We start from the raw sequence: 14,247 nt of genomic DNA, 5'->3' as shown, positions 1-14,247 counted from the left end.
TAAATTAAGTGTCGATTGCAATGCCTGACTGCCCCCATTCGCACAACTTTCTGATAACTGTCTGCTGCTTTTGTGCAATGGAAACTGTTGTACCATAACCTTAAGAGTGCTTCGGTCAACTTCTCATGGTCAAAATAACTGTTCGAATTCACACACAAATAATTACATATCTGCCACTATGCCATTAAACCATAAATAGCCGTCAAAGCCAGACGAAGAGCAGGTTCTGGCCTGTTTACGTTCAACTTGTTTCTATTTTGGTTTTGTGGTCTCCTCTCTACCTCTCCTCAGGGCTTGGGTACACAGCCTGCCAAACAGATGGCAACAGAAAATGTATCAAGACTGTCAATTAAAGTTAGGAGGGAGTGAAGTAAGGTTATCCACAGGTGACAGTGAACCTAGTGTATCTTGTGAAACTGAGGTAGCAACTGTATCTGACATAACTGTCTATCACGTTTTTAATCAACAATGCTTAAGGATAATCCAATGCCTACTATTCTTCATTACCTGTGTCAGGTGTGCACTGAGAATGTGTTTATGAATAACATAATATGTTATTGCTCTTAGTGAGTCCTTATGACTCTGTAGCGAACACAATGTAACTGTGCTTTTCTCTGTCATAATGTGGGACAGAAAGTTACAGTTTATGGGGAACAATATAGTTCATATGAGAAAGTTCAGCCGTCGATGTAATCATTGCATTGGATAACAATGTAGGATTCTCTGGACAGATTTCTTCATTACAATATCTCATCTAATTGCACAGTGGATGTTCGTCATTGATGAGTATCTTATGTATGAAGAGGTAATTGGCAAAGGATGTGAGTGGGTACAGATCTGGCAACTGTCAAGAGATACTGTACATCTAGAGATACTTGGTAAAGGTGAAATTGCGGCCATTGAAATACAATGTTAATTTATCATGCTGCCTTTGGGCCTTGCAATCAAGGCTATAATAACTAACATTGTACAAACTATGACTCAAACAAAGCGGCCATAGCAACGGACAAAAGTACATTTCTGTAATAATTCAACTTAAATATTCTCCTTGGTTCACTGAGTTTGATGGCTCTCAGCTAAGCTGTGAATGAGGTGTAAGGGTCTGTGACAAGGACATGACTGAGAATAAACAACCTACAGTACGATTGTACATTGCACTGCACTGTTCTCTGTAGCAGAACAAGTTAAAAAGAGAAAATGTGTTGTTCCCATAGGATATGATATGTTGGCCTTGCTTATCATGTCAGAGATATACTGTATTTGACTATATAACGTTTTGTAAGACTGACAGAATTCCTCTCAAACTCATGAAACACAACCAGCTGGGCTTTATCTAGCCTCCGTTCCAAGCCTACCTAGTTTGACATTATTGGTTGGTGCGTGGGGTGGATATGCAATGAGATGTTTATCTGATCCCTCCCTCGACAATGGTGTGGGCTTGTTAGTTCTCATAGCCCAGCTGTTAATGTAGCCAGAGTCTGTCAGTAACAGCTTACACAGATCTGTCTCTCTCTGGTCTGGCCCTTCACACTCTAGCCCTCCCTCCACAAGGGCCACAACACCACCACCACCCAAGGCCTATAGAAGAATAAAGAAAGGGGAAGGATTGATCCCCATTCTAAACGCTTTAGCTGTCTGTTATCACTCACCATGTTATGACGCTGCCCCCATTCAACAGTGAGGATTTTTTCCTCTCTGGAGAGGCTCAATCGTATCTCTGATCTCCCCCTCTCTCTGCACTCTGCAGCAGGCTCACCTACAATACAGTGCTGCTGCCTTCTTGGCAGCGGTTCCACCCCTTCCCCCCTTTTTCTTTCTGTCTAAACACGAAAGAGGAGCCAAACACCGTACTCACGCAGAGGGCTTGCACGAGATGCACCGCTTAACCGCCATACCACAGTGCCCTCCAGCACCCCCTGCTACCCTCCACCTCTCTACCTCTACACTCCACTCTGGCTCCCTCCAGCACCCCCTGCTACCCTCCACCTCTCTACCTCTACACTCCACTCTGGCCCCCTCCAGCACCCCCTGCTACCCTCCACCTCTCTACCTCTACACTCCACTCTGGCTCCCTCCAGCACCCCCTGCTACCCTCCACCTCTCTACCTCTACACTCCACTCTGGCTCCCTCCAGCACCACCCTGCTACCCTCCACCTCTCTACCTCTACACTCCACTCTGGCTCCCTCCAGCACCCCCTGCTACCCTCCACCTCTCTACCTCTACACTCCACTCTGGCTCCCTCCAGCACCCCCTGCTACCCTCCACCTCTCTACCTCTACACTCCACTCTGGCTCCCTCCAGCACCCCCTGCTACCCTCCACCTCTCTACCTCTACACTCCACTCTGGCTCCCTCCAGCACCCCCTGCTACCCTCCACCTCTCTACCTCTACACTCCACTCTGGCTCCCTCCAGGTCAGGCAGCGGAGGATGTGTTTCTCCCTAGGCTGGCTGGATTAAACCAGAAAGCTCTGGAACCCTCTGCGCTGAAAGACTAATTGGCTTTTGAGACACAAAAAAATTATACCTGTCACCTTTTCACTTGTGTAAACAGCCCAGAGTGTTAGAGGGAGGAGAGGTAGCCTAGCGGCAGTTAGCCTAGCTGTTAGATTGTTGGGCCAGTAATCGAAAGGTCGCTGGTTCGAGTACCCGAGCCGACAAGGTGGAAGATCTACCCTCATTTGCTCCAGGGGCACCGTGCTACCATGGCTGACCCTGTATAACAGCACATTTCACTGCACCTATCCTGTTTATGTGACAATAAAACATGTATTATTTATTTTCTTTCTTCCGATAAGTCCCAATGCATTTTTCATTCCTACTCATTACCAATGGCTAAGTGCCCTTCACCTTACTCAGTAACCATCTAGATGATCTGGAGAAGATGTCAGTCATCTATCTGAACTAAGCCAACAACCTACCCTTTTTGAAATTGCAATGGGAACCTAACCTATTCATCAAGGACCACACGCATGCAGCAACACAGTCATAACACTTTGCATTGTGCTATGCTATCCCTTCAATCAACAACCTTTACAGTACATTTACGTATATGTACTTCATACTCCCTAAGCAGTGGCGCTGTTCGTGCCCATATATAATCTTCCCAACGTGCTGTCTTCCCCATCTATTACACACAGTTGCAGGTTGAGAGGCCTCTACGAACTGCTTTCTAATTGCACACTGACAAGGCAGTAAATTGTCAGCGAGCGCTCATTCCTCTGATTGTTTAATGGCAGCGTTAAAACGAGAGAGGAGCGCTAATCATTTAGCTTTTGACTCCTTGACCCTGTGTGGTGGAGTTTTTATGGACTTTGTTGGTGGGTGCTTATATTTGTCTTATTTCACACATGGACAAGTGTGTATTATACGCATGTATGAATTGGAAATGTTTTTTTTTCTTTCATATCCCAACTCCCTCTGAGACACCTTCAGAGAGTGCAGTCACCGCCAGGGTCGACCATTATGTGGCAACACTCTAACCACTAGGCTACCTGCCACCCTAATGTTGCGGTATTTCTGCAAGGCTAAGCTTTGACTGCTCTATTTGGAGGAGACTAAGTTTGAGAGACGCAAAGCTCCTTTTCACCTGCAGATAACTGTCTCCCCGTGTCATTTTAATTGTGGATTTTGATAGATTGTTGTTGCCACCTGCTTGGCATTGATCATGTACCATAGTTGAGAGGTGAGGAGATCACAAACCAAAATATAAACTTCTTCCAACCAACAAGAGGCAAGGGCATGCTCCCTCTAAAATGGCTACGTTTCACATGGGAGGCCATGAAAGAACTTGAGCTTTGTTTACTGTTATCTTCACATCATTTCGCTTTATCAAAGCATTTTAAAAGCTCTTGTAAACTGACCTTGCTAAAAACTTACTGTATATCATAATTGGAAAAAATACTAAGTTGAACACTTGGCTCAAATACATACAGAGGAGGATTATAAAGATAAAGATCAGTGCTTGTCTTGAAAAGCAATGCTTTTGGTTTTGGAATGCAATATAATGTAAAAGAAAACAGCACCTGTTTCCATATACTGCTAAAACGGTTACGAAATAGGATTTCAAATGTGCACAAGAAGGTAGGACTGGGACCAACCCTACATGAAGAAACGGCCTCTACTGTAAGTCATGTTATTATTACCGAAAGCACACAGAAAAACATGAGGAAAATTAAGCTGTCGGGTTGGCTTAATATAAGGAATTTGAAATGATTTATACTTTTACTTTTGATACTTAAGTATATTTAAAACCAAGTACTTTTAGACTTTTACTTAAGTAGTATTTTACTGGCTGACTTTCACTTTTACTTGAGTCATTTTCTAGTAAGTTATCTTTACTTTTACTCAAGTATGACAATTGGGTAAGTTTTCCACCACTGAGAGACAAACAACCCCTTGAGCTGAAACTATGCAGACTTACTGCTTGGCAGGTATAAGATCTACAGATGAGGATATTTTTAGACAGGACAGGGTAATTAGCTGACACAGTTTACATTACTGAAATACTTATAAAGTCAACACTTTGAAAGGCTTTTCTAACCTCAACAGATGTTTCTAGATAGTAATAAACAAAATAAACTGCATCTTTTGGAAAACCCTAGGCCTTTGCTCAAATGTACCTGTGTGACCTGTGCTCAAGTACAATAACCATATATTGACATAGAAAAATATTCTTACACTTAAAACATTTATTATGAAAGAAATACATGTAGCATACATCCATATCACACTAATGTAATATTAGCCTAACGACACAATTACAGTCCACAATTACAGTACAGTTGTTGGCACATAAGGCAAACAGTACTTGGTACAGTACAACTGGTCAACCATAATGACTGAAAAGCTTATTCAAAACAATTCTTCAAATGAATTCAACTATTCTATTGAAGGAAGCAGGAAAGGAGAAGAGAAATCAGTTTTTCATCGATCATAACTTTTGTCCTCCATACTTTCATCCCACCTCATTCCTGTCCTCTATACTTTCACCTCCTCCTCATTCCTTTCCCCTATACTTTCACCCCCTCCTCATTCATGTCCTCTATACTTTCACCCCCTCCTCATTCCTGTCCTCTATACTTTCACCCCCTCCTCATTCCTGTCCTCTATACTTTCACCCCCTCCTCATTCCTGTCCTTAATACTTTCACCCGCTCCTCATTCCTTTCCCCTATACTTTCACCCCCTCCTCATTCCTTTCCCCTATACTTTCACCCCCTCCTCATTCCTGTCCTCTATACTTTAACCCCCTCCTCATTCCTTTCCCCTATACTTTCACCCCCTCCTCATTCCTGTCCTCTATACTTTAACCCCCTCCTCATTCCTTTCCCCTATACTTTAACCCCCTCCTCATTCCTTTCCCCTATACTTTCACCCCCTTCTCATTCCTGTCCTCTATACTTTCACCCCCTCCTCTTGCCTTTCCCCTATACTTTCACCCCCTCCTCATTTCTGTCCTCTATACTTTAACCCCCTCCTTATTCCTTTCCCCTATACTTTCACCCCCTCCTCATTCCTGTCCTCTATACTTTCACCCCCTCCTCATTCCTGTCCTCTATACTTTCACCCCCTCCTCATTCCTTTCCCCTATACTTTAACCCCCTCCTCATTCCTGTCCTCTATACTTTAACCCCCTCCTCATTCCTTTCCCCTATACTTTCACCCCCTCCTCATTCCTGTCCTCTATACGTTCATCCCTGCCTCATTCCTGTCCTCTATAAATTCATCCCCTCCTCATTCCTGTGTAAAACACTCAATCTGTTCAAAGTATAGTTGTTTATGTTTGGCCCCATGGCGGTTGGGCACTACAGTCCATACTTCAGATGACTGAGGCCCAATTTGGCTTTGGAAATTAACTCAAAGACAGAGGAAAGGAATTAGAGGGACTATGTATTTTATGATTTACTGCTGTAGCCAGTCAGAGTATAGTTCTGCTGTAAACCAATTTAGGGATGTTTATTTGACTATGGTACTGAATAGTGTGGGGTTTTATTTTGGTCCTGTACGGGACACTGGGATACAAGCATTTAATCATGTCTTCAAAGACATCAGCGTTTTCTAACAGAATTCCATCCTTCTGACCCAGATATAATAAAACGTGTCTAACGTTTTACCTGAACATACTGTACTATATGCCTAATCATTATGCTGACATTATTCAACAACGTAATTCATGTTGGAGTGTCCGGCTAAACTGCACGTAAAGCACATTCCATGAACCCAACATGTGAACCAGTGTGTGTGTGTGTCTGCGTGACTTCGTGCATGTGAATGTGAGTGTGTGTCTGTGTGTGTTTGAACCTGACTGAGTTCGTTAACTGGAGGTGTCTTATCTGATCTAGGGCCTGTGGCAAGGCTTCTGAATGTAATCTAACATCCTCATAAATCTCACAGCACTGATCTTGACACAGGAGAGATTGAGAAGGAGATAGCAGGTAGCAGAAGCGTCCGTCAATCACAGGTTTACTTAATCAATCAATTGGTCAGACACCATGTGACTGGAAGGGTGAAAGTTGACTAAGATGACAAATTGTTGACACTATCTTTTTATGGTCAGCTTACACTAAAGTTCAAACCCATACACCCATTCATACGCTAACAGTCTTACAACCATGGCTATATTCATATTGACAGCTAGGCTATCACACCAAGTCATCCTGGTTTTCTATGGTGGCACTGTTCTATTCTATTCCATTATGTCACGTTGACTTTCACCTGTACTCTGATGATGTAAGTCCCAATGTGATATCTCATCATTACAGATCTATGTGGGGCTTACCCCTCTCTTTCTCTCTTTCTCTCTCTCTCTCCCTCTCTCCAGTCCCACCTGCTGTAGCATATCAGCCAAGCTATTATTAAGAGGATACAGACATATACATGTACACATATAGACACACACCAACACAAGCCGCTACATGTGAGGAGAACGCATACATGCCATCTGAGCCTTAGTCATTGTGTGGTTGGATAACAGAGACCTATAGTCAACACTGAGTCTCTTCAAAAACAGCGACTTCGCCGTCACAGACAGCACAAACAGATGATCACACTTAATCTGCTCTGAAAACACACACTCACACAGACTATGACACACGCACACACCTTGACATTCATAATGGTTCTTACATAAACATAAAGGATGGAGGGCTTTGTGTCTGTAAGAACATGTGGTCATGTCTATGTCCTTATGTTGTCAACAAGAAATGGCTGAATTGTTATCATTTGCATTAACTATGGATGGATTCAATTGCATCTTACTTAAATGCACTATGTGGTGTGGGGAAGGAGAATATTTCACATACATCTAAAGTAAACATAACATCATTCTGAGCTGAGGTGTGGTAGTGCTAAAGGAGAATGAAAGCATTGGCGTTAGCCATAGGGGGAATCACATCGTAAGTCATGTTCACTCCACAGGTTGACTCTGCTACAGCATGCCTTCAGTCTGCTATGTCCCTTTGGAAGAGGTTGGAGGAGATTGATAGGGCATAGAGAGGTGATCAGCTGCTACTGTATGCCCTTTGCCATGCCAGTTCCACATAGGCCCTTAGCATACCTCTAACTTCAAAACCAGTAACTGTCTGTCTTGAAATTTTACCAATAGAATTCAGCAATCCTCAAGACATCCATGACAGTTGGGCTAAATACAGTAACATTCACTGCCAGTGAAATACGATGCATTACAGAGAAGGAAAGGGTTTACAGTACAAGCCAGCTGGCTATGGTTCAGTACCACGACAAACAATGCAAAATCTCCATGATGTGAGTCACTTTCACAACCAGTGTTTTGCTAACCTTTTGGTGGGCATCCCCTGGATTAGATGGCCTAACCAAACCCTGAAACCAACACCAGAGATAGAGAAACAGACAAATGCTTTTTCACAGTGACCAAACAGTATGGGTGATCTTCCTTCTCTTTTGCTAAACTGTGCATGACCTTGAGATGAATACATACCCAGAAAGCATTGGGCTTGCCTTGCTCACTCTTTGCATATCTTCCAGAAAACCTGTTCCATCACGGCTTCCAGCCAGACGCTCTGTTTTCACAATTATGGTGTCACCTTCGTATAATATCTGCATAACTTCCGTGTTCCTTTAAGTCATCAGTAGCCTTAAGGCTATTTATGTAGCCCTTTCCTGCAGTCAAATGACCAAATTGCCCTCTAGTGTCCTGGGTGGAACGTTATTAATACGTTTCATAATTTCATAATTAATAAACATGTATATTTTTTATTTTTACTCAAAAAATGCGGTGTTTCTATATCAAACGGTTTAGTAATATTTCAATATTTCAGAAGATCGCCCTATTTGGTAAAAGACCAAGTCCATATTATGGCAAGAACAGCTCAAATAAGCAAAGAGAAACAACAGCCCATCAATACTTAGTCATGATGGTCAGTCAATCTGGAAAATGTCAAGAACTTTGAAAGTTTCAATGCAGTCGCAAGAACCATCAAGCGCTATGATGAAACTGGCTCTCATGAGGACCGCCACAGGAAAGGAAAACCCAGAGTTACCTCTGCTGCAGAGGATAAGTTCATTAGAGTTACCAGCCTCAGAAATTGCAGCCCAAATAAATGCTTCACAAAGTTCAAGTTACAGACACATCTCATCATCAACTGTTCAGAGGAGACTGCGTGAATCAGGCCTTCATGGTCTAATTGCTGCAAAGAAAACACTACTAAAAGAACACCAATAAGAATAAGAGACGTACTTGGGGCAACAAACACGAGCAATTGACATTAGACCGGTGGAAATCTGTCCGTTAATCTGATGAGTCCAAATTTGAGATTTCTGGTTCCAACCACCATGTCTTTGTGAGACACAGAGTAGGTGAATGGATGATCTCTGCATGTGTGGTTTCCACACATGGAGGAGGAGGTGTGATGGTGTTGTGGTGCTTTGCTGGGGACAGTGACAGTGATTTATTTAGAATTCAATGCACACTTAACCAGCATGGCTACCACAGCATTCTGCAGCAATACGCCATCCCATCTGGTTGGAGTATCATTTGTTTTTCAACAGGACAATGACCCAACACACCTCCAGGCTGTGTAAGAGCTATTTAACCAAGAAGGAGAGTGATGGAGTGCTGCATCAGATGACCTGGCCTCCACAATCACCTGACCTCAATCCAATTGAGATGGTTTGGGATGAGTTAGACCGCAGAGTGAAGGAAAAGCAGCCAACAAGTGCTCAGCATATGTGGGAACTCCTTCAACACTGTTGGAAAAGCATTCCAGGTGAAGCTGGTTGAGAGAATGACAAGAGTGTGCATTGCTGTCATCAAGGCAAAGTGTGGCTACTTTGAAGAATCTAACATGTAAAATATATTTTGATTTGTTTAACACTTCTTTGGTTAGGACATGATTCCATATGTGTTATTCCATAGTTTTGATGTCTTCACTATTATTCTACAATGTAGAAAATAGTAAAAAAGAAAGAAAAACCCTTTAATGAGTAGGTGTGTCAAAACTTTTGACTGATACTGTATATAAAGTGTAATATTGGGATTCAAAATCAAAATTGAATACATTTCAGCTATATATCTGACATGGTACAGGTGTCTTCTTTTTGTTAAGACCATAATCATGTGTGTGAGGTGTATACTTTTGATTCAAAGTAGATTTGTTTAAGACTACCAAGAAACACACTGTGTGACCCTGATTTAGCCCACTGCAGTAAAATGTTCAAGATAAATTAATTCATCAAAATAAGTAATTCATCTAAATAAGTAATTCATCAAAAGAGGCCAACATTCAGTAGCACAGCAACAAGTGGGAACAAGTATACACAGGTAAATAGTCTAGCTGCTGCTGTTTAGGAAAGAAAGACTCACACAACAACATCGGTCTCTACGTGGGTGCAGGAGTTGGCATGCTTTCAGCTGCATCAAAAAAAGTGCTTTGACGTGTGATCATGAGAACACTTGAAAATATCACTTTGCACTTTAAAACTATTTGTTTTTATTTTGTCTTCTTCACCCTGAAATCCACAAGTGTGAATGTTCTTCAAGACAAAACAACTTAAGACTCACTACTTGGAGTTCACCATTAGCCCCGAATGCCCTTAATACCTGCCTTGTGATCAGTGTTGGGGAGTAGTGAACTAACTACATGTAGCTCAACGAGTAATAAAACTACATTTTGCAGTAGCTTGGTGGTAGTTCAACTAAATTCAAATCGAGGTAGTGTTTTCAGTACTTTTCCCCATGTAGCAGTGTAGCTAACTACTGGAACAACACTACTTTTTTGCAAAAATGTGATTAAATATGGTTGAAGTAGATGATAATTTCCATTATTATTCAGGATCAGTCCTGCCTAATTTTCACTTGACACATTGCTTTTGTGTTTAATAGGCTAAGTTACACATTCTGTTAACATATGACCCCAAAGTTATCTGTTCTTGCAATTTGTAGTCTGTGACATTTCTGATTTACATACTATATGATCATTTTTAAACGCAGTAGTTTGGATGTAGTGAACTACTTTTTCAAAGTAACTTTAGTTGAGTAAACTATAGTTTTCGTAGGGGTAACTTTAGTTGAGTAAACTATAGTTTTCGTAGGGGTAACTTTAGTTGAGTAAACTATAGTTTTCGTAGGGGTAACTTTAGTTGAGTAAACTATAGTTTTCGTAGGGTTAACTTTAGTGTAGCTTAACTTCATTTGGTGTGAAGTAATTGGGAGCTTGGTAAACTATCTTTTCAGAGTCGTATCCCCAACACTGCTTGTGATGTCCTCTCTACATTAACCATAGTTTAATAAGTATGGAATTCCCACACACCAGCATAGGACAACTGAATGTTAACTATTTATAATGGCATTTTAAGTTTTCAGCTTTTTACAGTAACATTAACCTACTGCTGACTTTACAGAGAATGACTTGACTATGAGTGTGCTTCTGGGATGTCCCCATGGTTGACAGCTGAGATATCTCTAATTTGTTTGATGGAATGCTTTATCCTGGATGTAGAGCAGGCAAAGACTAGAGAAACTGTGGGGAAATAATATTCAAAGTAATACAAGCACTGCATAGCATCTTTATATAAAAAATATGTTTTTTTTCAGCGGAGGCTGCTTGAATCAAATAGGGCATTATTAAGTGTATCTGCAGACATATGATGGCCAAACTGAAACATTTGAAGAATTCAAACAAAACGATAATAAATCAGGTATAACTCTCCATAATGATGGTATCATTCTAGACAGAACGGATGGAAAGGAAAATAACGCCACCTGTTGTCTCAGGTGAAATACTCTTGAGGTGTCTACTTCCACAGCCTGATCGAGTTACACATGAAAGGTAGCCTATACTTGTCTTGTTATGCTGAAAACAGGAGGGTGAAAGGGCTATTCATCGCAATCGTATTTCCAAACAAACATTTACATAAAAATAGATATGATGATTTACGATGTGTCATAAACATTGAGAGTGCATGATATTTCAGTTGTTCCAAAATATCCATATCATTATCTAGCCCCGCCTAGTTGGGTTGGTACTGAGGTGAGCCTGTGCTATAAACAGGTCACCAGACAGACAGGAGGTGAGACGAGCTAGTGAACCCAAAGGTATGAGGACGGTGACTTCATCAGGTACTTCTAGGATATTTTGACTGAAAGCGGTCTGCGTTTTGACACTTTTACGCACTAGACAAGACTTCATCTGAGGACGTGTCTGTTTTTACTTGAGATTCCGATACAATTTGGATATAGAACTAGTAGTAGGCTATAGGATAAATAATCATAGACAACATGAAACTTGAAGTATTCTGTGGAAACCACCACAACGAGGTGAAATCTTTGCAGGAGCTGTGCAGCGATGCCGAGGGCAGCGTCCGCTCGCCTCTCTCCGGTGAGGAAGAGTTGGGTTCGGATGGGGACTGCGTGGCGCACAGCCCGCCACCTGTCACACCCGGCGCAGACGGCATAGGCATGGGCAAACCGTACATACGGAGACCAAAACCTCCGTACTCTTACATCGCACTGATTGCCATGGCTATCCGTGACTCAACATCTGGTCGTCTGACTCTGGCAGAGATCAATGACTATCTGATGAAAAAGTTTCAATTTTTCCGGGGCAGCTACACTGGTTGGAGAAATTCGGTGCGCCACAACTTGTCACTTAACGACTGTTTTCTAAAGGTCCTCCGGGACCCGTCTAGACCCTGGGGAAAAGACAACTACTGGATGCTGAATCCTCACAGCGAGTACACCTTCGCTGACGGAGTGTTCCGACGCAGGAGAAAGCGCATCAATAAAAAAACAGGCAAAGAGCAAGACGTCTCTGACCCTGCTGCCGACGAGAACGCACAAGTCACCATAACCTCCACACCACCAGCCACTAACACCGGACCCAGCAGTGCCAAGTTCTCCAGTTCCTTCGCTATAGACAGTATCCTCAGCAAACCGTTCAAGAGACAGGAGTGGGCAGAGGATTCTCCCACCGTTGCTGCATTACCGTGGCCCGGTTACACTCAGATGATGCCACACATTATGAGAGGATCACCTGTCGCCTTGCCACATCACGCCCAGTCGATGTTCCATGTGGACTCATACGCTGCGCATGTGCTAAGGGCATACGGTGGTGGATTTTATTCAGAGGTGGACAATCGAAAAGACAGTTACCCCGCAGAATATTATTCAAAGGCATAATCAGTTTACCAGATAATATCTACAGTACCAACGCCAACTACTTAAAAGAGCTGACGCTTACCACCTATTACAAATAGACAGTTTGTTGTCGTAATGGACCCGAGGGGCGTAGCAAATGGAATGAAAACACTGGGTTTGCACTTGTGTACTTTGCCAGTTATTATTGTGTATCAACTAAATGCTTTTCATTGCATTACCTTAAATTTGGACAACCAGTCACCTAGACAGGGCGTCGTATTATTTCATCAGGACATTTTAGTATGGACATTTAGTGTGGAAGGAGTAGGCTTTATGTCATTCCTTTGAGGTTCTGTGGTAATTTCCCTTTAAATCAATGGCATTTTTTGTGCTATACAGTGTACAGTTTATGATGTATAGATTATAGGCTATTTATGTCGTTGGTTTGTTGAAAAGTTGTTACTTTCGACAATCAGTTGACCTTCAGAACATGCTGTTAATAACATTTGGCATGTCATTTGTGCAAGTCGAGCTGTTTGTATGTTTTTATTTAAAAAAACACGATTAATATTTGTAATAAAGAGTCACTTTAACGTTGAAATGTGATGTGTTTCTATCTTTATTATCTTATTGAATCCATAGCGCATAGATTGTGAAAAAACAGATATACAAGATATCTGCGCTACAAGTTGTTTTCAAGAAAAATGATATTCAAAACGGCAAAATGCATGGAACCTTTGAGAGATAGGCCTATTAATTACTAAATCCCAACATACCGTCAAAGCCACTGACAGGTGTATGGTGTAGGCCTGCAGGTGCATTTAAAAACAAATAAAGAAATTGCCTAATCGACTTGGTCTAATATCCAACCCTTTTCAAAACACTGCTTTACCATTTCTATCAAGGCGACATATAATTAGGCAAATTTTATTCGCTCGCTGTCAAATTGTAATTGATTGGGACATGCGCGTGACATGATGCCTAATGCGCAAAGCTTCGTTGACTGAAAGCTGTCATTCAAAACGTATCCCTATCATTGTCAGCACTCAAACAATGAATGTGCTGTATGAAACACGTTGATAATGTTGTAAATATTCTTACAGTATAGGCGATTGTCGTCTCGCCTAGACTATCGCTGTATGAAATAGCTTAAACACAATAAAAGGGAAAGCAAGGGAGGAAGGCCAGAGAAGGGAAATAAGGACGGACGGAAGTATAAGGAAGGAGGACCTGAAGATATCGAAAAGGGTTGCGAAAGGGTAGGCTAATGGTAGACTAATAGTAGACTAATGGTAGGCTATATATCACATCTCACTTGAATCAAAATCACTTAACATGATCCGGTCCCACTTTAAATGACGTTCAGCTTATAAAGGCTTCATAAAACCCTCGTAATACCTTCATAAGCACTACATAAATGTGTTACAAACTATCTATAACCTTATGTCATGCTTTATAAATGGTTCCTAAATATGGCATAACTGTGTGACATAATCACCAATGTCAAATGTGACATAACCCACTATGTCGAATATGATATAAACACCTGCTTTATAAATTGTGACATATTGTGCTAAAAGATGGCAGACACTCTATAACTTGAAGTTATAGTCACATTACACCTAATCTCATTCC

The 14,247-nt window shown here is 41.7% G+C and overlaps 2 protein-coding genes across 2 annotated transcripts; both read left to right on the top strand.

Annotated features, from left to right (window-relative positions):
* The first annotated feature begins 1,873 nt into the window (after positions 1 to 1,873).
* Positions 1,874 to 2,446, top strand: LOC139551246 (uncharacterized). The gene has a single exon (XM_071362732.1). The coding sequence runs from the start codon at positions 1,874 to 1,876 to the stop codon at positions 2,444 to 2,446; it is 573 nt and encodes a 190-aa protein (XP_071218833.1).
* Positions 2,447 to 11,530: 9,084 nt separating this feature from the next.
* Positions 11,531 to 13,213, top strand: LOC139550641 (forkhead box protein Q1-like). Its single transcript, XM_071361654.1, has one exon. The coding sequence runs from the start codon at positions 11,755 to 11,757 to the stop codon at positions 12,652 to 12,654; it is 900 nt and encodes a 299-aa protein (XP_071217755.1). The 5' UTR covers positions 11,531 to 11,754; the 3' UTR covers positions 12,655 to 13,213.
* Positions 13,214 to 14,247: the final 1,034 nt, after the last annotated feature.

Source organism: Salvelinus alpinus, chromosome 23 (genome assembly GCF_045679555.1).
Source record: "Salvelinus alpinus chromosome 23, SLU_Salpinus.1, whole genome shotgun sequence".
NCBI lineage: Eukaryota > Metazoa > Chordata > Actinopteri > Salmoniformes > Salmonidae > Salvelinus > Salvelinus alpinus.
Note: the sequence above shows the minus strand (reverse complement) of the source record. Positions and strands in the feature narration are given on the sequence as shown.

Excerpts from the sequence above, each read along its gene's own strand:
- LOC139551246 (XM_071362732.1), top strand. The coding sequence starts at position 1,874 with ATGCACCGCTTAACCGCCATACCACAGTGCCCTCCAGCACCCCCTGCT.
- LOC139550641 (XM_071361654.1), top strand. The coding sequence starts at position 11,755 with ATGAAACTTGAAGTATTCTGTGGAAACCACCACAACGAGGTGAAATCT.